The 26,596-nt window shown below is 37.3% G+C and overlaps 8 protein-coding genes and 2 long non-coding RNA genes across 17 annotated transcripts; 2 read left to right on the forward strand and 8 right to left on the reverse strand.

Moving 5' to 3' along the window:
• Positions 1–31: 31 nt before the first annotated feature.
• LOC107273820 (methionine aminopeptidase 2) lies at positions 32–3,232 on the reverse strand. The gene is made up of 6 exons (XM_015752361.2): positions 2,943–3,232; positions 2,548–2,749; positions 2,016–2,084; positions 1,060–1,793; positions 706–973; positions 32–555 (listed from the first exon to the last, which is right to left on the reverse strand). The coding sequence occupies exons 2-6, from the start codon at positions 2,690–2,692 to the stop codon at positions 350–352; spliced, it is 1,422 nt and encodes a 473-aa protein (XP_015607847.1). The 5' UTR covers positions 2,693–2,749; positions 2,943–3,232; the 3' UTR covers positions 32–349.
• On the reverse strand, positions 2,122–2,539 carry LOC112495271. Its single transcript, XR_003061652.1, has 2 exons — positions 2,336–2,539; positions 2,122–2,220 (listed from the first exon to the last, which is right to left on the reverse strand). It is a non-coding gene; the product is annotated as an uncharacterized LOC112495271 (long non-coding RNA).
• A 184-nt stretch (positions 3,233–3,416) lies between the features above and the next one.
• On the reverse strand, positions 3,417–7,193 carry LOC107273815 (coatomer subunit gamma). Its single transcript, XM_015752352.2, has 5 exons — positions 6,760–7,193; positions 4,711–6,395; positions 4,313–4,629; positions 4,051–4,249; positions 3,417–3,981 (listed from the first exon to the last, which is right to left on the reverse strand). The coding sequence occupies exons 1-5, from the start codon at positions 6,797–6,799 to the stop codon at positions 3,595–3,597; spliced, it is 2,628 nt and encodes an 875-aa protein (XP_015607838.1). The 5' UTR covers positions 6,800–7,193; the 3' UTR covers positions 3,417–3,594.
• Positions 7,194–7,379: 186 nt separating this feature from the next.
• Positions 7,380–9,058, reverse strand: LOC107273822 (prostaglandin reductase 1). Its single transcript, XM_015752364.1, has 4 exons — positions 8,677–9,058; positions 8,315–8,606; positions 7,964–8,237; positions 7,380–7,887 (listed from the first exon to the last, which is right to left on the reverse strand). The coding sequence occupies exons 1-4, from the start codon at positions 8,858–8,860 to the stop codon at positions 7,546–7,548; spliced, it is 1,092 nt and encodes a 363-aa protein (XP_015607850.1). The 5' UTR covers positions 8,861–9,058; the 3' UTR covers positions 7,380–7,545.
• A 1,171-nt stretch (positions 9,059–10,229) lies between these two features.
• Positions 10,230–12,123, reverse strand: LOC107273824 (prostaglandin reductase 1-like). Of its 2 annotated transcripts, none has more exons than XM_015752368.2 (4): positions 11,591–11,813; positions 11,153–11,444; positions 10,786–11,059; positions 10,230–10,710 (listed from the first exon to the last, which is right to left on the reverse strand). In XM_015752368.2, the coding sequence occupies exons 1-4, from the start codon at positions 11,664–11,666 to the stop codon at positions 10,369–10,371; spliced, it is 984 nt and encodes a 327-aa protein (XP_015607854.1). In that variant the 5' UTR covers positions 11,667–11,813; the 3' UTR covers positions 10,230–10,368. The 2 variants fall into 2 exon arrangements, with proteins under 2 accessions (XP_015607854.1, XP_015607853.1); XM_015752367.2 differs by lacking the exon at positions 11,591–11,813 and adding an exon at positions 11,933–12,123 and having other exon boundaries at positions 10,240–10,710.
• A 1,288-nt stretch (positions 12,124–13,411) lies between these two features.
• On the reverse strand, positions 13,412–15,267 carry LOC107273823 (prostaglandin reductase 1). 2 transcript variants are annotated; one of them, XM_015752365.2, is made up of 4 exons: positions 15,100–15,267; positions 14,320–14,611; positions 13,953–14,226; positions 13,412–13,877 (listed from the first exon to the last, which is right to left on the reverse strand). In XM_015752365.2, exons 1-4 carry the CDS (start codon positions 15,203–15,205, stop codon positions 13,536–13,538), a joined length of 1,014 nt encoding a protein of 337 aa, XP_015607851.1. In that variant the 5' UTR covers positions 15,206–15,267; the 3' UTR covers positions 13,412–13,535. The 2 variants fall into 2 exon arrangements, with proteins under 2 accessions (XP_015607851.1, XP_015607852.1); XM_015752366.2 differs by lacking the exon at positions 15,100–15,267 and adding an exon at positions 14,758–14,911.
• Positions 15,268–16,712: 1,445 nt separating this feature from the next.
• LOC107273812 (rapamycin-insensitive companion of mTOR) lies at positions 16,713–22,271 on the reverse strand. Its single transcript, XM_025091153.1, has 9 exons — positions 22,131–22,271; positions 22,010–22,057; positions 21,567–21,723; positions 18,254–21,451; positions 18,048–18,177; positions 17,597–17,964; positions 17,424–17,526; positions 17,238–17,345; positions 16,713–17,173 (listed from the first exon to the last, which is right to left on the reverse strand). The coding sequence occupies exons 1-9, from the start codon at positions 22,189–22,191 to the stop codon at positions 16,796–16,798; spliced, it is 4,551 nt and encodes a 1,516-aa protein (XP_024946921.1). The 5' UTR covers positions 22,192–22,271; the 3' UTR covers positions 16,713–16,795.
• LOC107273818 (translation initiation factor eIF-2B subunit gamma) lies at positions 22,244–25,656 on the forward strand. Of its 6 annotated transcripts, XM_025091162.1 has the most exons (7): positions 22,847–22,929; positions 23,007–23,062; positions 23,151–23,854; positions 23,932–24,259; positions 24,351–24,580; positions 24,649–25,088; positions 25,540–25,656. In XM_025091162.1, the coding sequence occupies exons 3-6, from the start codon at positions 23,178–23,180 to the stop codon at positions 24,803–24,805; spliced, it is 1,392 nt and encodes a 463-aa protein (XP_024946930.1). In that variant the 5' UTR covers positions 22,847–22,929; positions 23,007–23,062; positions 23,151–23,177; the 3' UTR covers positions 24,806–25,088; positions 25,540–25,656. The 6 variants fall into 6 exon arrangements, with proteins under 6 accessions (XP_024946931.1, XP_024946926.1, XP_024946927.1 ...); XM_025091163.1 differs by lacking the exons at positions 22,847–22,929; positions 23,007–23,062 and adding an exon at positions 22,244–22,380 and having other exon boundaries at positions 25,540–25,622; XM_025091158.1 differs by lacking the exons at positions 22,847–22,929; positions 23,007–23,062 and adding an exon at positions 22,370–22,499 and having other exon boundaries at positions 25,540–25,622.
• LOC107273828 (60S ribosomal protein L37) lies at positions 24,988–26,134 on the forward strand. Its single transcript, XM_015752375.2, has 4 exons — positions 24,988–25,088; positions 25,540–25,675; positions 25,762–25,846; positions 26,009–26,134. The coding sequence occupies exons 1-4, from the start codon at positions 25,086–25,088 to the stop codon at positions 26,055–26,057; spliced, it is 273 nt and encodes a 90-aa protein (XP_015607861.1). The 5' UTR covers positions 24,988–25,085; the 3' UTR covers positions 26,058–26,134.
• Positions 25,714–26,548, reverse strand: LOC112495269. Its single transcript, XR_003061650.1, has 2 exons — positions 26,282–26,548; positions 25,714–26,106 (listed from the first exon to the last, which is right to left on the reverse strand). It is a non-coding gene; the product is annotated as an uncharacterized LOC112495269 (long non-coding RNA).
• Positions 26,549–26,596: the final 48 nt, after the last annotated feature.

The raw sequence follows: 26,596 nt of genomic DNA on the forward strand, positions 1-26,596 counted from the left end.
AAAGTCACGAAGGTTGAATAAAAATCAAAAGGTATTTGCAGAAATATATTTAAAAAGAAACACTTTTCCGAAAGGTTCAAAGATGGGTCCTGTGGTTCAACTTCAATGCCAGAGCGATTGTTTTTAAATGCTGGCATTAATATACTGAGCTCTTAACAGTACTGAAACTCATTCCTTAATCATCATGGATGAACAATGACACTGGACAGAATGGTTAAACTGTAATACGCAATTTATTATAAGATTCGTCCCTCATGCCACATGCCTTTGGATATATAGCGAAATGCCCAATCGCCATGACAGTAAAGTTGCTTTGCAATCAAATGATCTTTTATATTTGGGCAGGTATTTAATAATCATCACCACGGGAAATGACTTCCTTGCAAGTTGGACGTAAAACAATGGTATGCTCGAATTGGGCGGTGTAACATCCTTTGATGTCTACCAAAGGTGGATAAGGCTCCACTGCTCCCTTATCGCAGAGATCCTTCAACGCCATTTGGTATTTCGTACAACCCACACGGTCTAGCCAACGTTTGCAAAATGCCAAAGTACCTGGAAAAATGAAGAAATAATAACCATTTTTTCTTCTCCGTAGTAGACACATTCTTTGAGATATTTTTTATCCCTTGTCTTTCATCGCCACGCATCATCCCATGTGTTTCACACTTTCTAACAAATCAATGTTTATAGGTCTATACTTACTGAAATGTTTGTTGATCGTGTTCAGAAGAGACTTGCTACTTTGAAGTCGTAGAGGGACAAATCCAGCATCAAAGCTTTTCATATAATGAGAACAGTCCAGGTCATCGTGCACGACTCCCTTCCCTGTAGAGCCGAAAGTTTCGATAGCGTAAAATTCATTTTCCTCCATTCTTGTGGCTTCACCACCTTTCACGATCGGCACTGTCTTCCCGGCATGAATGCGATACGGTGCGATTGAGTGCCCGTTTAAGTTTCGTATGGATTTCACCTAAAAAATTAGAAAAAAACAAGAATGATACATTTCCAATTGACATTAATTGTTGTTTGCTAATAGATCTTTTGTCATTAATATACCTGATAAGTTTTTCCATTTAACTCAATTTCATAGGATTCCATGGCCTCCTGAATGGCCGCACCGATTTCACATAGTGGAACATCAATTCCTGCAGCTTTAATGCCAGTATTTGTGGCATCTCGTACAGCTTCAATTAACTTATCATATTTTGGATTAAATGCCAAGGTGAATGCGCAATCGATGATACGACCATTAATATGAGTACCAAAGTCAATTTTGGTTACGTCGTCGTACTGTAAAACTGTTGTGTCGCCTGCGTTAGGAGTGTAATGAGCAGCACAATGATTTCTAGAACATCCTGTTGGGAAAGCCAGTCCAGCCTTAAGACCATCCTCGCCAATGAGTTTGCGGGCAGTGTCTTCCAGTTCATTACAGATTTCAATCATGGTCATGCCTGGTTTCACCCAGTTCTTAATATGCTGTCTTGTTTGACGATGAGCTTCAGCTGCTTGTCTTGCTTCATTATAAATATCATTGTGCATCCTGTCCAGGGCACGAGCTTCCTCACTGGTAAAACGATCTTTGGCTGTTCTATCATCTACTCGACCTGTGGAAGGATGATCCATTATCTGTCCTTCAGGATAATTCCCATCTGGGAATAAGTCAGAGACTGGAATCGATGGGGGATTTGTTTGCTGTTTGATCCCAGCACCTTTTCCACGTGGTTTACGTTTCTTTTTCTTTTTTTTAGCCTCTTCAGGTTCTCCTCCATTTTCAGTAGCTTCAGAAGGACCTTTAAATAGAATTTACACAAAATAAATATTACTTTGGTCGAACTGCGTACGACTCCTGTTTGAAGGACATGTTAAAAAAACTAAAAAATCCACAGCTAAATTCAAGGAGTTGTATTCTACAGTTTAGCCATCACTTCTTTAATATATAAAACAACCTACTCTTATTTAGAAACTTTTATCATTGTTAATAGAAAACTAAAGGATATGCATTACAATAATACCTTCAGCTGCTTTATTTTCATCTTTAGGATCTTCTCCTTCTGGAATATCTGCACTAGCTTCACCAGCACCTACAATAACCAATTCGAATGAAATAAGAATACAAACTCTCAGTTCAACAATTACTTTATACATTCAATCCTACATAGACCATTTAGTCAATAGTATTATTTCAGATTATTTAGCTTTCTAACTTGGTTAAGCAACCTAGAAAAAACAATAAGTCGACATTAGGCATTACATTAATCTAATCAATGTTTGCATAAAACTTGGTCGTTCATCGACCTTTGTTACGAATATAGAATAGAATTGCAACAATAACCTATAACCGATCCCACAAAAAATTCTTAATTTTATCATAATTTAAAATTAAACTTTCTCGGCTTCCAAATGAATTTGATCTGGCAATGACCCCACAACCTTCTTCAATAGTGGACTTCCCAATTAAATTCGTATATAGTAATTCGAAAACACGCTGTCTGTGAGCGGCTGGAAACCCAAGGGAAACACCCCAGAAAATACACTACACCGCACCAGCTTTCTTCTTCTTTTTCTTCTTCTTCTTCTTCTTAGAAGCTTCGGATGCACCACCCTCGTCCTCCTCTTGGACTAGTTCATTCTTTTCCTCGTCTACCAATTTCTCAGCAGATTTGCCGACTTCATCCAATACGGCAGCCATTTTTAAGACAATATCAAACAACGTGCGAAACTGCCGTAGAGAAACAGAACAGACCACCTACAGGGGAGATGGAAAACGCAATACTAAAATTATACCAACAAATTTAATACTTTTCGTTTGACTTAATTGATTACACCGGGTGTATAGTGTAATTCCGAGCGTATTTGATTGAAGGGACCAGTAGGCTCATGCGAAGTTTCTTATGTTTGATTTAAATTTTCAGTGTACACTGAACTACGAGTTAACTTACCTACTGAGTACACCCCGTGACACTCGCGCAATGCAAAGCTTGCACTCAAGAGATCTACACCTCACACTCGGTGCAAAAAATGTCGACCTAATCGAAAACTCTATCACTTTCCATCTGACTCCGACGTTACCACATAAGGTTATTTTGAAAATGGAATAACCTCCGGTCCTTCTAAATAATTTCTCGTTTCTAATAAGAGATTTGAGCTTTCTATTACGATTCAGAACGCTGAAGATCGATGAAAGACCCGCACATGCCAGTAACGGACGAAATATCTCATTACACCTATATAGGTATGGTTTTTAGCAGTTTGTAGAACTGTAATCGATCCGTTAAAGTGAAACTAATTGGAGTTTTCCAATTAGATTGCTCAGTAGGTAAAATCAACGTAGTCCCAAGCGATAACAGAAGTTAGTTGCTAAAAATTTCATGGGTTGATTACAATCTAAAATATAAGGGATTATTAAGATCCCCTTCTTTTAATCAATACATCTTTATTTATAGTTCGATTAGTACCTAATATAGCTCTGTAAATGGTCTATGAATGGTGTTTTCATAGGTATCCCTGTACATTTTACTTGAAGTGTGCAGTTCAGACAATGTTGTTGAATCCATCCTTAGAGAAACAATACTGAATTTAACACAGGTTCTCTTAACCGACGGAGGAAGTGATAAGTTCAGCAACATCGGGATCCGGGGATCGAACAGATAATTGCATTGTAACTTGTTCGTCCGCTAAGGCTAACCTCGCCCGGGCGAGTACTTGCTTTCCCCCTCTGAAGACACCACCCAGTAGAAGAGTGTGTCCAACGGTACCGGATGGTACGCGATCGCTAAGTTCTGCTGCTCCAAGTCCAAGGAAACCGATAAGACTTCGTACAGCTGCTTCTAAGGTAGTGACAGATGCTCCTAAGGCAAAGGTCTCCTCGAGCTCAGAGAAACCCCGTGCTGCTGCAGCATCCCAAGCAGCACTGAAGTCCAAACCTCTACCAGCGGAGCCTCGCATTTGATCAGCAAGAGTCACTTCCAAATCCTCCAACTACATAAAATAGACTTAATAAATGTTCCAAAAGTTATACCACTAAGGTAACGCTGCAGCACTACTTACCATATACTCATCATCGTATCCTTGTTCAGCATCAGGAATACCAGTGGCTGGATCACAATCACGTGCTGTGAATCTAAGGGTAGTTGGAATCGTGGCAACACTTGCTTGAATATCCTTAGGATACTCCAATACAATATAAGTTGTTCCAGGTTCGTTATACGCCAAACGAGGGCAGGGTATTTCGCCAATGAGTGTATAACTATACAAAAAAATATATTCTACAGGTTAACGTATAATGTACTTCATATCAAACAAAACTTACCCTTCTGGTGGTTCGACTGTCACTCTGACATCCTCTAGTAGTTGGTCGGTAAGAGTATTCAAACAGTCGAACTGAAGAATGAGATGATTGGCAAACGAATGTTTGACGCATTTCACATTATATTCTGTCTCAGATTCTGTCAATTCGCAGACTGCGGAAGATTTGAACAGTGGACAGTCCCGAGTGACTGTAGCCAACTGTGGAATCTGTGAGAGTTTCTCCATGAAACTTTCTTCTCTTGTTAAACGAGGTTGCTGCTTGATATTAGAAAGTATTTCTGTCTGCGTAGGTTCTTCCACCGTTTGAGCTGGTGGTACCTGTAGGAAATTCCAAAACATTACAATTAATGATAATACAGTAATAATGACACTTTTAAATAGGCGACAACAGCAAACTACCTGTGAGATGTCAAATGGCTGATCCATAGAACTTCTTATGTAATTTCGCAAAGCTCCTTCAAGACTTGGAATAGATAAAAGAGGCGGCTGTATGAGAGGTAGGAGAGTGGGATCATTCTGTTGTTGAAGAATAGCACAATAGTAAGCAGCACGATCCCTAACCTCATCATCAGAGTCCAATTGGCAGCGAGACAAAAGTACCAGGACATTTGGGAGTAAAGGAGGACAGGAAGCTGCAAAGTGGGCCAGTGCTGTCACTGCAGCTGCTCTGACACTCGCACTCTCGAGAATGACACGATTGTAAATAAAACGGATGTAGCGTGAAGGTTGCTTTGAGGTTGGACCTTCCTGTCCTAAAAGATGAAGTATACGAACTGCCAGGGATGTGTGTTCGCAATCCTCGATGAATTCACAGAGATGAGCCAAACCAGCTTCTTTAGCTTCCGTATTACCCTCCATCACAGCTATTATAGTGTCAGCAATAGCTGCTTTGTATTCCAGTCCACCTTCGTCGCGGAGCATTGCTGACAGGAAATTCATCAGGACGGCATGCTTCCGAGGGAACTTTTGACAAAGAGCTCTTATAGCTTGTACAACAACCACTTTGAACTCGTCTGAGATTTCAGAAACAAATGTCGCTATCTGTTTCATAAGACGGTCTACTGAACTTTCTGCACCAGTCTTAAGGAGTGTTGTGATCGCCAGGGTAGCAATTGACCTGTTGGAATCTGTTATTAAGTTCTCTAAATCGAGATTACAGGCTGTTACAGCAGCTGGATGAGACATAGCCATCTTATTCAGTGTTCGTACAGCTGCAAATCTTAAAGCTGGTTTTGGAGAACCACAGAATAGTTGCAGTACGCTGATTGGGGATGCAAGTTCTCTGCTTCCACTTCTACCCAGATTGACAAGAGCATGTGCGGCTTCGTAAACGACCATTTCTGATTTGTGGCGCAGACATGATTCTACAAATTCATAAAGCTCTCCAGCTCCTTCGTCTTCGTCTAGTAGTTTGCAAGCCATCCTTATCAACATGCATGCAGCATAAGGACTCTTTAAACTGGTTCTAGTCAGCTTTGAGACCAGTTTGGTCACAGCATGCTTATCAGACTTACGAGCCTGATATAATACACCCAGCGCATGGTATTGGACCATTACGTTATCCGAATTTAATGCTTCTTGTGCTTCATTAGCCCATCTCCTAGCAACATCTCCAGAAACACTGGTTAAGTGCAGTGAGGAAACTAAGGCAGCACTGGATACTGCTGGGGATTTGTCTACGATTGCCTGTTTCATATATCGCTCAATGGCAGCCAACATACCACCATCAGTAATTGTACAAAGAGCACGAATGGCAGCAGCTCTGTATAAGTCCTCCTTTCCAGTCATATCCTTCGTCAGGCTTGATGTGACTATAATCACATCTTCTGCTACTGAACTTAACTCTTTAATTCCCAAGTAGACTAATCGTCTCAAGACAACATCACGTGATTGAAATAACTTTGTCATAGCAAAGAAAGCTTCCGTAGCTTCTGTCGTTCCCAATTGCTCTCCTTGATTTATCAGGTATAAGATTTTAGTTAAAATATGAGCGCACTTTCTTGGGTTGACTGGAGTGTCATTAAATGTACGTGCCTCCTGTAGAACTGTAGTCTTCTCCATATTTTGAAATGGATTACCTCCTCCTTAACAAACATATACAAAAATGCTATTAATGCAAAGTATGAATTTTCCTAAAATACTACTTTAAATTGTCAAACAAGAAAAGGATGCAGCTCCTGATTTCCTATCAATGCAATTCAGTTGCCCTTATCAAATTGCAGGATGAAGTGTAGAAACAGAACTACGTTAATATAAAATGAACATAACTTATGTATTCTAGAACCGGAGGATTCATATTGTTTCATAAATTAATACTTGACTTTAAAGATAAACTAACAAATACTTGAGGATCTGTCAAACAGGTCGCATGCTGACATTCTCTTGCTCCATGATTATTAATATACTTTTAAGAGTTTAATGCTTTGAATGATCATAAGTTATAATTACCATCTTCCTCTTCTTTCTTGTCACGTTTAAATGCGTTCATATTGTAAGATAATTGCCCAAATTTAAGAAAAATACGGACACGTCACCTTATGCCCCAAAATCGACTACCATTTTACAAATTAGTTATCGTGATTGACTCAAGGCGGCGCTTTCTTACACGTTGTTAAGTTTACAACATATTAGGCACGTGACTCGAAGAATTCTTTTTCAAATGAATTTGAAAGCATTCCGGAAATATTAATATTTTTGATCGAGTCGTTTTTTTTTTAAATTATGTCCTCAGATTACAGTGACATAACGTCGTTACAGCATTCTTGTCGTTGAATACGCAGGATATCATATGCTCGACCATGAGGGAGACGAGCATGTACAAGAAGTGTTCATTTGCATCCTAGTTTTAACTCGTCCCATCATTTACAAATCAGACAGAAATCTCACTACATAAAGGTCTCTAGTTTATTCTTTTTTATGTACTGGTCTTGTTATTTTCTGTACATCTGTTTATGGATTATGAAATTCTTTAATGCGTTTATTAACCCTCTTTAAGCGTTACCCTGAGTATACTCGGGTTAGGTACTATTCAAGGACCATAACAGACCATAAATATAACCACAAGGGAGTTAATTCTTATGTTATCAAATTTATTATGGTAAAATTGCAGAATATGACCCTTTCTTGAAGAGTTTCATATGAAACAAACTAAACAATTCACAGTTAACTGCAAAAAGAAGTCGTATTCTGCAGTTTATCCTTCATGTAGAATATGTTTTATACAGCACTTTTCTTTTATGCCTTAACAATAGCCTTTCCAATATTTTCACCATTTAACATCCCTACAAATGCGTCAAACATATTTTCAAATCCATCAGTAACAGTTTCATGGTATTTAAGCTTTCCTTGACGGATCCATTCAAGATTTTTCTCAATTCCTTCAAACCAACAATTCTTCCATCTATTTACAATGAAACCTTCCATTTTCAACTGCTTAAAAACTAAAGCTGGCTGAATAACAGGAGATTTTGGCAAACGCTTTGGATCAGCATTGTAGGATGAAATGCTTCCACAGACAGAAATTCTCCCAAATAGATTCATGTGGTTTAACACTGTGCTTGATATATCTCCTCCCACCTGTTGCATGACATATGGAGACAAATCAATGATTAAGATAATAACTATTTTTTAAGATATAAAAATGTAATAATACATTATCAAAGTAGCAATCGACTCCATTTGGTGCTGCTTCCTTTAGAGCAACATTGATGTCCTGTGTCTTATAATTTATTGCATGATCAAAGCCCAGTTCTTCTTTTAACCATTTGCACTTAGAGGCAGTACCAGCAATTCCAATAACGTTCAAACCATAAATTTTAGCTATTTGACCTACGTGAGATCCAACAGCTCCAGCTGCTCCACTAATAACAGCAGTCTCGCCTTTCTTTGGTTGACAAATTTCAAGAAATCCAAAGTAAGCTGTATTCCTATAAATATTTGGACGTTAACACAATTCCTTTTAAATCAATCACAATTTTGTACTGTCTAATTTACTTATGATTACCCTGGCATTCCTAATACTCCTAGACCAAGAGAGGAAGGTAGATCTCCAATATCAGGCAATAAGTATGGTGCCATATTATCTGTAATGGGTGTATCATGTTTTCCACTGATTATGGTATGCTTTCTCCAACCCAAGTTACCCACAACATGACGAGTAACAGGGAAATCAGGATTCTTAGATTCGATAATCTTAGCTACTTGAGAGCCAATCATTGTAATACCAAGTGGTAACCTAGGTACATAGGCCCTCATATAAGGATCTACCGATAGGTATTCTGCTTCAACCAAATACTCTAAAATATAATATATAAATCTACATGAAATACAAGTCAAACAAAATATATAAATATAATTGCAACATACCTCCATCTTTAAGCGGCGGTAATTCTTCTTCAACAATGGTTAAGTCTGAACGCTTAGGTTCTCCTTCAAATTGTTTACTCAATACATATTTCTGGGTCTTCACCATCGTGGATATCGAATTGTTTTCGCGTAGACCGAACAAGCGTCCGTGACAAACTAAGAGGGATCTCGTATTCTTAATCATTCTCTCAAACGATCTTCCCCTTCTCTTGAAGTATTTATAAGGCGAAAATTTCTATTACATGTTATTCACTATGAATCAAATTACGACGTACTGACTATGTCATTTTTATCTAATTCTTTTTTGATTCCATAAAGGAATTCTAATCTGATATCAAAGAACTAGATTAAATTTCATGCCATATGACAACACTTGAACTTTGATCATCCTGGTTCTCATTCGAGGATTTCCTTAAGATACCGGTTTGATTTATATTTACATGTTAGGTATGTAAATCACATGCAAATAACCAATACATAACGGCATTGTGTTATATAAGAAACTTTTTCATTTGCTTCATCTGTATCTGGATGTATTCTTCTTATAAATAGCATGATAAATACTATCAAGCGTCAAATGTTACTTCTTTATGATACACTACTTAAAGATTTAAAATTGATTATTACGAAGTTTGCTGTGATAATACAATTACTTCGCCGTCACAGCAGGCAGCAACTTTTGCTTAATGCACTAATATTATTATATTCTGTAACATTGAAGATTTAGATTTCATTCAAGATTCTGTTTGATCACGGTGATAAGCAGAAACACATAAACAAATAAAAAATAAATCTTATATCGTCTTTATCATTCTGAAACATGCGTCCATTTTTTAGTGCCGGCAATTTCTCATCAACGATCATCAAGTCAAAAGGTTTGGGGTCGCCTTCAAACTGTTTGCTTAGTATATATTTCTGCGTCTGTACCATATTCGTGGATAGCGATTTGCTTGTCGAACTGGAAAAGCGTCTACGATAGACTGAGGGTTTCTCTTGTTCTTTAATGGCCAGTTACTTCACCTTCAGTTAAAATTTAATCTGTAGATAAACGCCTAAAGCATGAAAATGATTGGTTAGGTGGAGATTTATCAGCAGGCTATATTTTAACCGAGGATGAAGAAATTGGCCATAAATCAGCAGTTCGAATCAATGTCTGGTAAAAACAGATGACGAGTATCTTTCATTAATCAATCCTTTGAATAAACCAGCTTAACCATTCTGCTGGAATATGCTTCTCGATTCAGAATTTGGTTTAACTGCATGATATTCAGTAGAAAATAGGCAATTCTGTTGCAAACGACTATCTTTATAAGTTGCGTCTAATTATACAATATAATAATACTTATCCATTGAGATTTTCAGTTTCAAATTCGTATACAAGCCTACTTCTTTTATCTGTATATCTACATATTATGTACATAAGTGGAATGTTAAAGACTGTACAATAATCATACTTATCTATACTATCAGTACCCTAACATCAGATAATATAATATCAACGTATACATTTCAGTAAAAAAAGTTTTTAGTATGAAGACTTATAGGTTATAAAATTCTATGAAGTATTTATTATTTATTAGTTATGAAGTTTATTTCACAGTACTGTAGTTCTACATTTTTCCATAATATTCATGCAAATTATAGCTCACATATGTAAATCACAGAACTCAATTTTGTACAGTATTTATTTTCTTATGCCTTAACAATAGCCTTTCCAATGTTTTCACCACGTAGCATCCCTATGAATACATCAAACATATTTTCAAATCCATGAGTGATGGTTTCTCTGTATTTCACTTTTCCCTGTCGAATCCATTCAATATTCTTTTCTATGCCTTCAAACCATCGGTCATACCACTGGTACACGACGAAACCTTCCATCTTCAATCGCCTGTTAATAAACTCTGTTTGTATAACACAAGATTCCGGTACAGTATTCGGATCAGCATTATAGAAAGAAATGCATCCACATGCAGCAATTATTCCATATGCATTCATGTGTGTTGTCACTGTACGGGACGTGGCTCCTCCTACCTATTATATGACATGTATATAAATGAATGGGATAGTTTAAAAATTAAATATCAAGATAAGAAATTCTATACATACGTTATCAAAGTAATAATCAACACCCTCTGGTGCAGCCTCCTTTAGGACAGCGTCGATATCCTGTGTCTTGTAATTTATTACATGATCAAAACCCAAGTCTTCCTTTATCCATTTACACTTAATATCCGAGCCAGCGATTCCAATAACCTTTAAACCATAAATTTTAGCTATTTGACCCGCGTGAGATCCAACAGCTCCGGCTGCTGCACTAATGACAATGGTTTTGCCTTTCTCTGGCTTGCAGATTTCGAGTAATCCAAAGTAAGCCGAATTTCTATAAATATTTATGCATTATTATGACTTTTGATATATCCGTTAGAAGTAATTAGATCATTGTCCACTCAATGCATTATTATGTTACAGTTACCCAGTCATTCCTAATACTCCTAAGCCAAGTGATGACGGTAAATTCCCAAAGTCAGGCATTAAATATGGAGTCTCCAACCATGTATTCTTGGCAATAGTCTTTTCGTCAATTATAGTATGTGTTCTCCAACCAACGTTTGCGACAACGCGACGACCAACAGGGAAACCAGGATTTTTAGATTCTATAATTTTACCTACTTGAGTACCCATCATAATATTGCCAACTATTAGAGCAGGTGTGAAAGCCCTCATGTAAGGGTCCACCGATAGGTATTCCGCTTCTATTAAGAAATCTGAAATAATATGAAATCACATAAAATATTATTAACAAAACGTAAAAGACTCTAATTGCAACTTAATCGGCGTAATTTAATCTGTTAGTATTAATTTTGTCAATTATTTTAAAAATCAGCAAACACTATAATTTAGCGTTACACACTAAAGCTACACAGCAAAGCCAAAGAATCTTCTAGATAAACTGTCAGGCCTTGCAATCCTTTTTTCTTCCTATCCATTTTTCGCCTTCTTTTTTTAGACAAGAGATGTTCGGCTAACTGAAACCATATAACAGATTCTCGACAGTTCAAAGGATGATTCGAATTTTGATCAGAATCTGTGAGTTTTTTAAATTCCTGCCATCGTACATTCCAAGACGTTCGTCATAGGGAATGACGGGTAAGTTGCGGAACGACCGGAAATGGACTTGATCCGTTGTAAAATAAATTTTCAAATAATACAAATAGAATTGTCATATTATCTTTATGTAATTCTAAGGCAATACCTCCATTCTTTAGAGGCGGCAATTCTTCTTCAACAAGCGTCAAGTCAGAGCGTTTTGGTTCCCCTTGAAAAACCTTGCCTATTAAATATTTCCTCGCTTTCACCATGTTGACTAGCGACCTGTCTTACGTTTAGATAGAAGTTTTCGCGAAAGACTAAGAAGTTTATTCAACTACAGGTTATTTAATAAATAATGACTAAATGACACGGTGCCTGTACTATCTGTCTGTCTTTTTATGAATTATGTCTCGTATACTATCTATCTACATGGTTCATGTGTATTCAATTAGAAACATATGGTATACTTAAACCTTGTAGATCGTAGTTCTTATTCATGAATTTTCCTAAACATACCTGTGCAGTTATCTATAGATATATATGAGTGTATGCATAAATTACTCTGATTGTACAATACTCAAGACCATCTACGCTATCAGTAACTTAATGACAATGACTTTAAATTCTATACTTGAGTAAAAAGCATTTTTGTTAGTTCTTATGATATTAAAGGCCGAACATAATTAATTCATGGTTTACGTCTTGAAAATTTGAAATTGATCAGCGTTATTTTATGCTGTTATAAAGTAATAGGCTTTCAATTACACTACACATAGCCCAAAACTGCAGAGTCTTTTGATGAAGAAAGTTACAAGTTGAGTAGTGACGTCTGACCGAAAGGATGGCTCCATTATGTAAAATAATGTGCTTTAAAGTAATCAACTAGGTATATTTCATACCCGTCCAACGGTATTCATGATTTCAAATGTGTCAAGGATAGTGACTAGTAAATTTATGGTGATTAGCGTTAGCAATTGTTTCATTGTACAGTAGATAAGGTTGTCGAAGATACTAATGCAATTAGACATAACTTGTGATAACCGTGTAAGATATAAAGATCATGATTCAATAATCATCTACTGACAATAAATTTGATATTGGCAATAATATTTTGAAAAAACGTTGGATACAAATTTTTGCTGTCTCATGTTTTGCACAGCATTTCTAAAATTTGTGTAATTTGTTAATGATCATAGAAATCATCAAGTCATTGATGTCATCACCAGGAGTTTCGAATTCCATATACAGATAACTACATGTCATCATTGGTCTTGTTCCCACCGAAATCAAGTTGGGAGATTGAATACGTATCTTACGTACCTATATATTAGCAAACTATACGTATATATCTGATGTATTTCAACTCTCGTTCGATTCCTGTATGAGTTGCGTCTAATTATACAATATGATAATACTTATCCATTGAGATTTTCAGTTTCAAATTCGTATACAAGCCTACTTCTTTTATCCGTTTATCTATATGTATATTATGTATATAAGTGGAATGTTATAGACTGTACAATAATCAAACTTATCTATACTATGAGTAACCTAACATTAAATAATACAATATCAAAGTATGGATTTCAGTCAAAAAATTATGTCAGTGTGAAGATTTATAGGTATGAAGTTCTATCAAGTGTTTTGTTGGTTATCAAGTTTATTTCCCAGTACTTTAGTTCCATATTTTTCCAAAATATTAGTGGTGCAAAACATAACTCACGTATGTAAATCACAGAACTCAATTTTGTACAGTATTTATTCTCTTATGCTTTAACAATAGCCTTTCCAATGTTTTCACCACGTAGCATCCCTACGAATGCATCAAACATATTTTCAAATCCATGAGTGATGGTTTCTCTGTATTTCACTTTTCCCTGGCGAATCCATTCAATATTCTTTTCTATGCCTTCAAACCATCGGTTATACCACTGGTACACGACGAAACCTTCCATCTTCAATCGGTTCTTAAGTAATTGTGTTTGTATAACACAAGATTCCGTTACAGTATTCGGATCAGCATTATAGAAAAAAATGCATCCACATACAGCAATTATTCCATAGAAATTCATATGCATTGTCACTATACGGGATATGGGTCCTCCTACCTATTATATGGCATGTATATAAATGAATGGGAAAGTTTAAAAATTATATATCAAGATAAGAAATTCTATACATACGTTATCAAAGTAATAATCAACACCCTCTGGTGCAGCCTCCTTTAGGGCGGCGTCGATATCCTGTGTCTTGTAATTTATCGCATGATCAAAACCCAAGTCTTCCTTTATCCATTTACACTTAATATCAGAACCAGTGATTCCAATAACCTTTAAACCATACATTTTAGCTATTTGACCCGCGTGAGATCCAACAGCTCCAGCTGCTGTACTAATGACAATGGTTTTGCCTTTCTCTGGCTTGCAGATTTCGAGTAATCCAAAGTAAGCCGAATTTCTATAAATATTTTGACATTATTAAGGCCTTTGGTAAATCCGTTAGAAGTAATTAGACCATTGTCCACTCAATGCATTATTATGTTACAGTTACCCAGGCATTCCGAATACTCCTAAGGCAAGTGATGACGGTAAATTCCCAAAGTCAGGCATTAAATATGGAGTCTCCAACCATGTATTCTTGGCAATAGCCTTTTCGTCGATTATAGTATGTGTTCTCCAACCAACGTTTGCGACAACGCGACGACCAACAGGAAAACCAGGATTTTTAGATTCTATAATTTTACCTACTTGAGTACCTATCATAATATTGCCAACTATTAGAGCAGGTGTGAAACCCCTCATGTAAGGGTCCACCGATAGGTATTCCGCTTCTATTAAGAAATCTGAAAAAATATGAAATCACATAAAATATAATTAACAAAATATAAAAGACTCTAATTGCAACTTAATCGGCGTAATTTAATCTGTTAGCATTAATTTTGTCACTTATTTTAAAAATCAGCAAACACTATAATTTAGCATTACACACTAAAGCTACACAGCAAAGCCAAAGAATCTTCTAGATAAACTGTCAGGCCTTGCAATCCTTTTTTCTTCCTATCCATTTTTCGCCTTCTTTTTTTAGACAAGAGATGTTCGGCTAACTGAAACCATATAACAGATTCTCGACAGTTCAAAGGATGATTCGAATTTTGATCAGAATCTGTGAGTTTTTTAAATTCCTGCCATCGTACATTCCAGGACGTTCGTCATAGGGAATGACGGGTAAGTTGCGGAACGATCGGAAATGGACTCGGTCCGTTGTAAAATAAATTTTCAAATAATACAAATAGAATTGTCATATTATCTTTATGTAATTCTAAGGCAATACCTCCATTCTTTAGAGGCGGCAATTCTTCTTCAACAAGCGTCAAGTCAGAGCGTTTTGGTTCCCCTTCAAAAACCTTGCCTATTAAATATTTCCTCGCTTTCACCATGTTGACTAGCGACCTGTCTTACGTTTGGATAGAAGTTTTCGCGAAAGACTAAGAAGTTTATTCAACTACAGGTTATTTAATAAATAATGACTAAATGACACGGTGCCTGTACTATCTGTCTGTCTTTTTATGAATTATGTCTCGTATACTATCTATCTACATGGTTCATGTGTATTCAATTAGAAACATATGGTATACTTAAACCTTGTAGATCGTAGTTCTTATTCATGAATTTTTCTAAACATACCTGTGCAGTTATCTATAGATATACAATATGCGTGTATGCATAAATTACTCTGATTGTACAATACTCGAAACCATCTACGCTATCAGTAACTTAATGACAATGACCTTAAATTCTATACTTGAGTAAAAAGCATTTTTGTTAGTTCTTATGATATTAAAGACCGAACATAATTAATTCATGGTTTACGTTTTGAAAATTTGAAATTGATCAGCATTATTTTATGCTGTTATAAAGTAATAGGCTTCCAGTTACACTACACATATCGGAAAACTACAAAGTCTTATGATGAAAAAAGTTACAAATTGAGTAGTGACGTCTGACCGAAAAGATGACTGCTATTATGTAAAATAATGTGCTTTAAAATAATCAACTAGGTATATTTCATACGTGTCTAATGGTATTCATGATTTCAAATGTGTCAAGGATAGTGACTAGTAAATTTATGGTGATTAGCGTTAGCAATTGTTTCATTGTACAGTAGATAAGGTCGTCGAAGATACTAATGCAATTAGACATAACTTGCGATAACCGTGTAAGATATAAAGATCATGATTCAATAATCATCTACTGACAATAAATTTGATATTGGCAATAATATTTTGAAAAAAATGCTGGAAAAAATTTTTGCTGTTTCATGTTTTGCACAGTGTTTATAAAATTTTTGTAATTTGTTAATGATAATAGAATTTGTCAAGTCATTGATATCATCACAAGGAGTTTCGAATTCCACATATAGATGTCATCATTAGTCTTGTTCCCATCGAAGTCAAGTTGGGAGATTAAATATATGTATTACATGTCTATATAATAGCAAACTATACGTATATATCTGATGTATTTCAACTCTCTTTCGATTCCAGTGGAGATATATTCATTGTGGCATAATATTTTTTCAGAATGACTTGCTGAAGTTATCGCTTTGAGTAAGTAAATGATTAGGAAATGATTAGGAAAACGTGCGGAAGTGCAGAATACGTTAGCTACTCGTTTGGTAACCTTTGTTAGCCTCAAACGGTAGAATATACAGAAAAAGAAGTTTCTGAAAATATCCATAATTTCATCATTATTTGGCAAACGCTTTTCTGGATTAGCAAGTCATTTTAATCGAGTTTTCAGTTAGCATAATATTCTTACACCACTGTGTATGGTGTGCGAGTAAAACTCTGTAACTACATTACAGTATTTAGAGAATGGCTGGAACATTAGTGGCGACCGAGGATATAAATATTGACTGTATTAGTTTATAAAATGGAAAAAGGATCCTGGCAGTGTCTGTTTTTATTTCCTCTTGCTCAATTACTTTAATATAAAATATGTACAGATATTTTGAAATATGTGGAGAACTAGTCGAGGCTAATGACAGTGTTTGCACCTGTGACTTTTAATAACTTATCGGAACTCTTTGATATTCGTATTCTCTCTTCAGGCTTTAAAATCTCAGCTATAATTTTCTCGTCGCTACGACGTTCTGTTATCCTCGTGACAACTTGACTGTTATTGCGTGGTTGCGTAGCGCGTGGCTCCCCGGTGGCTTCTTCGTTCACCACAGACAACTGTGCAACTTGACTGTCGGATAGCGTAGGCCGTCCATTTATTTTTGATTCTGGAGAACTAATTGATAACCGCGGACTTTGCGCAGGAGAAGTAGGAACCAATGGTTGCGGAGGATTCTCTTCGGTACCCACAGGCATTTCCAAGATGAGCATCGGCTCCGCATACAGCTATTTAAAGCAAAACAAAAAATATAGTAGCTATCAAAGTAAAAACGACAATAGAAATACTTACCGCCTCAAACGGTGAATCCAAAAATAATTCTTGTAAAAACCGTCGGGCAGGAAGTCTGTAAGTGCCGCTGCTTAGTCGGGTAGCAACTTCCGAAAATAAGCACGTATCCTGCCGAGTAAATATAATATTTTAACTCTCAGCGAAATAAGAGATTGATCTTAAAAATAATAAGACTGACGTGTTTACCTGAAATTTTTCAGGATATCTTTGCCTTAACCTAAGTAGGACTTGACGACTGTGTCTATACCAAACGGGATTTGCTAAACGTTGCACATGTCTCAGTATTTCCCTTTGAAATAAAAATAAATATAAATAAGAACTTAGAATAATTAATTATCTTAGTAACAATATTTACTCACTTCCGTAACTTTCCATCTGTATCCCCGATAGTAGTCTCTTTACTGTTAGCTTTACGGTAACAGATTAAACACACGCGACAGTGTTCCCCAGCAGCATCGTATTCTGATCCTGATTCCTCGTCCATCTCGTTAGGCTCAACATCCGGTTTACCAAAATCATCCAATATAATGGAAGGTGTTGGATGCGGTGGATCTGGAAATATTTCACTGAGTTTCCTAGGAAGGCATATACCCATGTAACGTGCGTTGAGGTTATCGTCTTCCGTAGGTGGTGGCGTCGCAGATACCACGTGATCCGGAGCCCAGCTGCGAGAGGTTTCATATTCTAAAAGACTCTGTAACGAGAGTCTCCCATCTAAGCTATGCATCTGAAAGATAACGTACAATAAATTGTAAGTAAAGATTCTCAGACTGCAGAATAAAAGTTATTAATATCAGCGAAAGGCCGTACTTCTAAACTATTTTGAGAATAACTTGGTCTACGATGACGCTGCAAACTGCGAAGCCGTGCGTATCCATCAGCATCTTGCTGACTCAGCCTCTGATTACTTGCACCAGGACTCGGGGTCTCGCCCCTCTCTCTGAAGAACATATTAATAAAATACATACATTAAGCATGGATTAAAAAAAAATATAAGTATTGTCTAAAATACTTACGGTAAGGCATATCGTCTAGCTTCAAGGTCCGTAGCTGCACTTTCAGACCGGTTCCTAGTTCTCCGTGCTACAGGTTGCTGTAGTTCCGGTTTGCCATCGCTCAAACTACGGTGATGCCTTTGAATAGGAACCGGACTTGGCACTGGATAATTATTAGTAGGTGGTACTACCGGCCATTGATCTCCACGTCTATATCTAACACTGGGCCAGTCAAAAGCTGTCAATGCATCCGCGCCAGCACGAGTCGTAGCAATCAAACACAGAGAATACATGGCTGTTGCACGTACTGTATAATATGGACACGTTTCCACCATTGCCGTTATCATTTCTATGATACCTAGATGCATTAGTTGTTCTACTCCAGCTACAGACGTTCCTGCGTGTCCCAGTGACCAGAGTGCCGCTTTTACTTTGAGGATACTATTGTCTAAATTCCGCGCAGCCTCTTCCCGTGATTCTGGATCTCCTCTCCAACTTCTTTCTGGTGTTGTACGTCTGGAGTCATCGAGACTCGACTTCCGGCGAATCTCCAGCAGAGATTCCGCCTTGCGAGGTGAACGAGATTCTATCATCTCCATTATCTCAGAGTCCACAATGGTCTCTAGCCGATTAGACTCTACAGTATCATCCGTGCCAGATTCCTCGGAGAGTAGATAAGCGTCTTCTAGGATCAGATGATTACCCTTACTTCCCTTAGAGGTAGACTCAGTGTCTGTTGTGCGAAATTCCATTCTAAACCTCTGAATTACACGTGCAAATCTCTGCACCACGTTTCTTCGTATCAGAAGTTGCATCCCTGAATCGTGTTGCGCCAGTTGACCTATCAGATGAGGAGGTGTGAAGACATCGCGAGGTGTTGGAAGTATGTTACTTGTTCGTCTGTGATAGTTTCCGTCTTCTCCTCGTTGACGACGTGTCAAAGAATCATGAATGTCTTCCTCCACTAAACCGACGTAGCGTTCTGCAAAGCCACCTGGTCCAATCCACTTTTCTAGTTCTTCAGCTGGAGACGACATAGTTGCGAATCCGTTTCGTAGGGAGTACATTCTCACTTTTAATAAATATCCACGTTCACCTAGAGGTTTCAACCAAAGGTCCCAGTTCCTGTAGTGACGTCCTTGCTCAAGAAGTGCTTCCCGGTATTCGGGTTCCTCGCAGGCTTCATGCAATACGTCAAGTGCAGATCTTGATACCCCTTTACTAATGTCTGACAATCTGTCAGCCAGTAAAGATAAAGCCCATCGATATGCGTCTGACATTTTTGACCTGAGTATTAATCTTAATAATTGTGTACCATAACGTCGCGCACCTTCCGTTGGAGCCTCTGCTATGACTTTGCTCATGATTTTGCGATTTGGACCTTCTCGCGAATAATCGAGACTGGACAGGACCAGTTTGTAGTAACAATCATGATTTGTATAAAGTGCTAATTCTTGGAGCTTATCTAGGAGATTAAAACTTTTGAGGATCACTGTGCCCTTTGCCGAGTGACTTAACTGGCCCAGGAACAGGAAATACTTCTGACAACACGTCGTGACCATGTGACGTGGTGAGAATAGACAGTCGTGGGCAGATTGACCTGCACGAATTGCTACTACGTGATTAGCAATATCTTCAACGAGTTCATGTAAAAGTCTAGTTCCTTCCGCTTCATGCAATTCTAACAAAAAGTTAAGTAGGTCACAGCCAGCTAATGTAGCTTCTCTAGCCAACGTCGCATTAGTACCTAGCTCGACTCTACTATATCTATTTGAGGATGGCTTGAAGTAGCGAACTAAACGTTTAATAAATAATCTATAATCCGAATCGTGAAGGATTCGCAAGGTATCCTCTCGGGAACGCAAAATAGAACGTACTACTGGCCAATTCCATGCCAAAGCATCCTTCGAACTGAGTACTTGAGCATCCTTGAGAAGTGGAGTTGTAGGAGATTCACGGCGTAGCCAGTGGCGACTTGTAGAACGTTGTCTTCGCGGTAACGTAGGACGTAGCCAGGAACCTGCTTGTAACAATCGATCTAGGTACAAACTAACAGGCCCTGGTCTTCGACGCATCATGGCATGCATTCGGCCTAGTATGGCTACAGCTGCAAGAGCCTGATGTCTTCCAGTACTTGCATGTTCCAGAAGGTTAGGTAACGGTGGAGTCAGATCACAGACTTCCGGAGGTAGTAACGAATGAGCTAAATGAAGCAAGGCTCCTAGAAGTACTGCAGCTCGTACGGAGATGAAGGTATCGGACGTAACGATGGTTTCTGCAAGGGCTCTATGTAGTCCACACTCGAGTAGTACATATACCAATAGAGACAGGTGAATTTCAGTGATGTTGGGACAATGAAAGGAGAGCGATGGTAGGATTGCTTTTCCTTCAGCAACCATGAAGCCTTCGGACAGTTTCCAAGAATCTCGAAATCGACTTGGGTCTACCGCAGCCAGTGCAACATCAGGCTCGTCTGTCCACATTGGTAAAGGCAAACCAAGTAGTTCATATAGTAGTTCTAACACTGCACCACGCACTTCGAGTTGCTCAACGTATAAAACGTCTGAGATGGCACGGAGTCCTGAACTGTTATTTGGATGACAGAAGTGAATCACTCCAGAATAAGAGCGCAATACACTCAGTAAGGCTAATTTGCTTGCAGCGAATCTCTGGTCACGTTCCTCTTTCGTGCACTCTATCCCATAGGAATGCAGTTCGCAGTAAGGAGCTGCTAGTGACAACAGCGACACTCCACTCCTGGTGTCAGGATTTGCTAGCAACCTTAGAAGCACTCCTACTACAGATTCAATAATTGAAGCACTCTGGGTGGTCATTGCTGCCCTAACTAATGCTCCAATCCCACCACAGCTTATTAGTAAATTGGAATTTAAAACTCCCAGCTCACATAAAGTCGCTAGGAATACACGAAAAGAACGGTCTTTCTCCTCAATGCCGCCATTTGTTAGACTCACTAGAGATCGTGCTAAAGCGGGACTAAAGTGTTTTGGAGACAATAGTAATATTCTTCTGACAAGCCTTAGAGCTTGGATCCTTTCCATTTCATTTCGCAGATTGACATCCATGCTGCGTGCAACTAGATATGGATATTGCAGTTTGTTCATCATAACAATGTCTTGTTCCTTTTTGAGCATGTAGCGCACCACCCGTAACGCAGCCGCACGCACTTGTGTCGCCTCTTGCACAAGTCCCACACGTAAACTTTAAATAATAAAATTTGTTTGGGATTATGATCAATATTAATATACATTCTAGAATTTTATAATTCAAAGTATGATTACGATTAAAATATGAATAGCCAAATTTGCAAACTAACCAACAAAGTAATTCCTCTGTACCATAGCCATAGTCAGTATCATCTTCTTCATCCAAAAGCTTCACAATAGCATTCAAATATGCTAGTTTTTTTACACTTGAAACTCCTTGACGTTGACAAAGGTTTGTTAAAACCTCTTTTATATTTTCTTTTAAATCTGAAAAAGAAGGTATTTTAATTCAAAAATATTGAACTGTACCTTGGCAACACTACTTTTGAAACATAAGATTATTACTTTCATTCCATGAGGAGAACATTATTAAAACAAATGAGAAGAACATTAAGCAAGAAATGTTCTTATCGATAACAAGCATTGTACCTTCTCCCCTCATTCTTATGTGTCTATACAGTGAATTATTTGGTAAAAAATTTCAAAACATACTATATAACAACTGTACATCCTCAACATATCCAAGCCCCACAAAATAGGTTAGGTTACTAACCTTTTGACAGATCAAGCTGCACGTTACTGTCTTCGTTATCTTGTCGACCTACAATAAAAAACTTAGTGAATTAAACTCAATGAGTTCTTAAGCGACAATGTTACTGTAATGTATGACGTACCACGGTGTGGTCTGCTCGTTCGGAGGATCCTACCCCAATTCATCCAGCCAGATACTGCCATTTCTTCGCCGGTCGCTACCTACGATTACAATTAACACTTCTCGTCCGTTCGGCACGCACGTTTCGCGAGAAATATGTCATTCTCACCACCGAAGCACTAGCAATGCGAAAACTATTGATAAATCAACCGTAACTCAATTCAAGTGTCACACGAGAACGTTGCATTACAGATACCGTACTCTTGATTGTTGTAAGTCAAAAAAATTATACTATAGGTGTTTAATCGAGTTTCAAAAGTCACCGTACTCACTCCGCAAATACGCTCCAAGCTGCGACAAGGAATCGATGTCAATACAACCCATCCTTAAGGTGGGTTCCGAAGGTTCTAATACGGCCAATATAATAAAACCTTAGTTCGGGATAATCGATCACAAAGTGGTGCTCCAGAATATTTTTGAGGCTGCTCTTCAATTTATTATGTCATAACGGCCCGTATTATATTGGAAAATACGTTTTCAAAAGAAGAATTTAGACCACTGCGTATGAAGCTATTAGATTTTGATGCCCTCTACAGGGATGCTTATAGTTGACTCCTAGTGAAACAGTGGGTTACCCTATCGGTCGAGAAGTACTGCTCTTTTCAACGAATACGATATTCCATTCAATGGTTTGACAGTTTCATGGAAGTTATGTAGTTCCTTGTACTTTTTTTTTTTAATAAATTTTGCAGCTTGATGGACAGGCTCATGATTCCATTAATCTAACTGTCAAATATTTATTACTGTAATAAAATTCTGTTGTAAGTTGTAGTATTATTCGGTAATTTATTTCATGTACTTACTGTGTTGAAATTGAAGTATCTATTAATTATATGAGGTAACTTATTAATGTTAATTGATGGAATGCATGGGTAACAGTAGGATAGGGTAAATGTAAGAAATTATAATGTAATTATTTCTCTTATTTAAATAGTGTTATTTCATAGAGGATAATGATCATAGAAATTTTATAACTTTACAGAAAAGGTTAAGGAGAATCTTGGTAAACATGGTCCATTGTACGGAATTCCAAGCAGTTGTTCTAGCTGGAGGTAAAGGCTCACGTATGACAGAGCTTACAGCTGGACGACCTAAATGTCTTCTACCTATTGGCAATATGCCTATGATTTTCTATCCTTTACGTCTTCTTGAACGTTCTGGATTTCATGAAGCAATAGTTGTGGTATCTGAATCAGCAAAGTATGATGTGGCTGCAGCAGTTGACAAATTGGATCTTGAAATAAAATTGGATTTTGTTGGCATTCCTGGTGGTGAAGATTTGGGCACAGCAGATTCTATCAGGCTAATTAATGAAAAAATCCATGTGGACTTTGTGGTAATCTCTTGTGATTTGATTACTGAAATTGATATTGCGGATATTCTTAATTCCTATCGGAAACATAATGCTAGCATAACAGCTCTAATCGTACCTGCTCCAAAAGTACCAGATGATTTTGTAACTCCAGGACCAAAGAGTAAACAAAAACCAGAAACAGATCTAATTGGTATTGATAATGAAACTGGACGGTTAGTATTTCTAGCATCTGCATCTGATTTTGAAGAGACTATCAATTTATCAAGAAAACTCCTTAAAAAGCATACCAGCTTCACTATCCATTCAAAATGGATGGATGCACATCTGTATGTTATTAATAAATGGGTTTTAGACTTCTTGGTTTTTAACAAGTAAGAATTTTCTCGTTATATTGATATAATTTTAATATTTACACAAAGCACAATAATAACATATTTATATCCTACAGGAGTTTTAGTACACTAAAGGGTGAGTTATTGCCTTATATAGTTGCTAAACAGCTGTCTCGACCACCTAGGCAATCCGCAGATGACAAAAATACTTCAATCGTACGACTAGACACTAAAGAAGACATTTACCGATTCGCTGTTGAAAAACCGCTGGATACATTAATAAGAAAAATGTCTGCCTTTAATGACCACAATACGGATCTTGAGGAAGCGTATCATGGGGATGTGATACGTTGCTATGCTCACATAGTGACAGGAAAGTTTGGTTTAAGAACCAATACCATCCAAATGTATGCTTTAGCCAATAGTGACCTATCAAGATCTACAGTACGTAAAAAATTTATTTAGAATTTATTGTTTAGATGAAAGAGAATATAACAGAACTCTTTCTAATAAAAACAATTCTATACACTTTCAGAATTCAGAATGGTGGAATACGCTAACCGAAGGCAAGATTTCAGTACCTGAAATATCTGCTAGTGCAACAGTAAAAAGTACTCAAGTAGAAAACTGTCGAATCGATGAGAATGCATTTATAGATGAAAAAACCTCAGTAAAACAAAATCATATTGGACCCAATGTTGTCATTGAACCAAAGACAAGAATATCACAAAGTGTTATAATGGGAAATGTAACGATAAAGCAAAGGTAAGGATATCGCAGCAAATATTTGTTAACACCTAATTCAACACTGATATGAATAATATCACTTTTAGATGTGTGATTACAAATTGCATCCTATGCAATGGTTGTGTCATTCAAGAGGGATCTGAAATAAAGGACTGTCTTGTAGGAGCACAACATATTGTGGTAGCTGACAGTCGTCACTGTCGTGAAGTTCTAACCGATGTGGATAGGCTTATGGAAATTTAATTGTATTTAAAATGTGAACAAATTTATAATATAAAATTGTATATGAGATACACTTTTAATCGTTTAATTTTATACCCACTATCAAGTTCAACTATGAAAGATTTTCAATTTTATACAAATGTTACGAAAGTTGAGCACCGTTTCTTATTAACTTTTTCATGGAATGTTTTTCGAGGCTCTGGGAGCAATTTCCGGTCTACAGCGGCCATATTGGAATGTGCGCCGGGTGTCATTTTGCAACGCGCTAGTTCATCTCTTTTGAAGTGATCCTTCGTATAAAATGGTGAGCGTGCTTCACGGTGATCGAAATCTGTTTGAAAATCAGCAATCTTATTGCCACGATAATTGGTCAGACCAATATAAAGTTTTTTAAAAGCTAGACATTAATTCTGGTGTGATAGTAAAGTTTTAGGAAAAATATATATTGTAGATTCGGAATGTCGGATTTTAGCAGTTAAGGTTAGGGACCTTAGTGTTTATGTATGGTCACATTGTGAATGCATATGACAATTATTTGATGAAGTTTAATTTCTCATTGCATTTCAATTGATGTTGTAATTGAATTAAACTATTTTAACAAGCTTGTTTTCTTCAACGCCGTGGCAAGAAAGATTGCTGAAGTGTTTATGTCTCGTCGCTGATGACTTTGTTGGAGTTCAAGACAAAGTGTTCGGCGACTTAGCTTGTGTTATTTTATATGATGAATTATTTACCAGGTCTATTAATTTTTACAGACGAAGGGTACATCAAGCTTTGGTAAGCGGCGTAATAAGACCCACACGCTGTGTAGGCGATGTGGCCGCAGCTCATACCATATCCAAAAGTCACAATGTGCTCAATGTGGCTATCCTAAGAGAAAGATGAGATCCTGTAAGTAATAGACTGTATGGAAATTCAAAAAAGTAATGGTGGTACTAAATTAGTACATTGAGTTTTATTTGTAAATATCTTTTTAGACAATTGGTCCATAAAAGCCAAAAGGAGGAAGACCACTGGTACTGGTCGTATGCGACATCTTAAGATTGTCCGTCGCAAGTTCAAGTAAGTTTTGAATTAAACATTTATTTTAACATGGATATTATTGTTAGGTTAGGTTATCAGTAATCCTTGTGTGTAATAATTATATCATAGTATTTGATCTACACCTTCAGATTTGTATAAACTATTTACATGATATACAATTAATATCTCTCTCTTTTTCAGGAACGGATTTAGGGAAGGACCAAAACCCAAGGCAGTCGCTGCTAAGTAATCCATGGGAACTTTGTCACTGTATTGTTAAGCCACTCGATTACTGACTTCTAATAAAGAACAGAAAGTTCAAACATATCAAGTATTATCACATTCTGTCAACTCCATCCAAGTATGTCATCCTCCTTGATGCCATTCTGTGTGTTAATCTTAGTATTATCTTATGGAAGGCCACTATAGTGGCTCGTAGTAGTGAAAGGGTTAATCGTACAAAAGTGAACTCACTTGATTAAAATCCTCCATTCTCAAGGTTTACTGTCAAACACAAACATTGCATTAATAATAGAACGAAGCTGTCACGATTTACAATGCCACTTTACATGTCCTTGAGCAATAAAATTTGTGGTATGCAAGAAGAGTCTGCATGCATGGCCAGAAGATCCACGTTTCTCCCACTATTTTGTACTATTTCGAAAGGTACAAGCAGCGTTTGTACTTTTAAAGGTTGCGAATAAAAAACATGCACCGCGTTGTCACGCGAGTGATAAAAATAAATAAGAGAAACGCGTCAGAGTCGATCGACCGAGAATGCGCAAACGC

This window comes from Cephus cinctus, unplaced genomic scaffold (genome assembly GCF_000341935.2).
Source record: "Cephus cinctus unplaced genomic scaffold, Ccin1 Ccin1_scaffold1847, whole genome shotgun sequence".
Classification (NCBI taxonomy): domain Eukaryota; kingdom Metazoa; phylum Arthropoda; class Insecta; order Hymenoptera; family Cephidae; genus Cephus; species Cephus cinctus.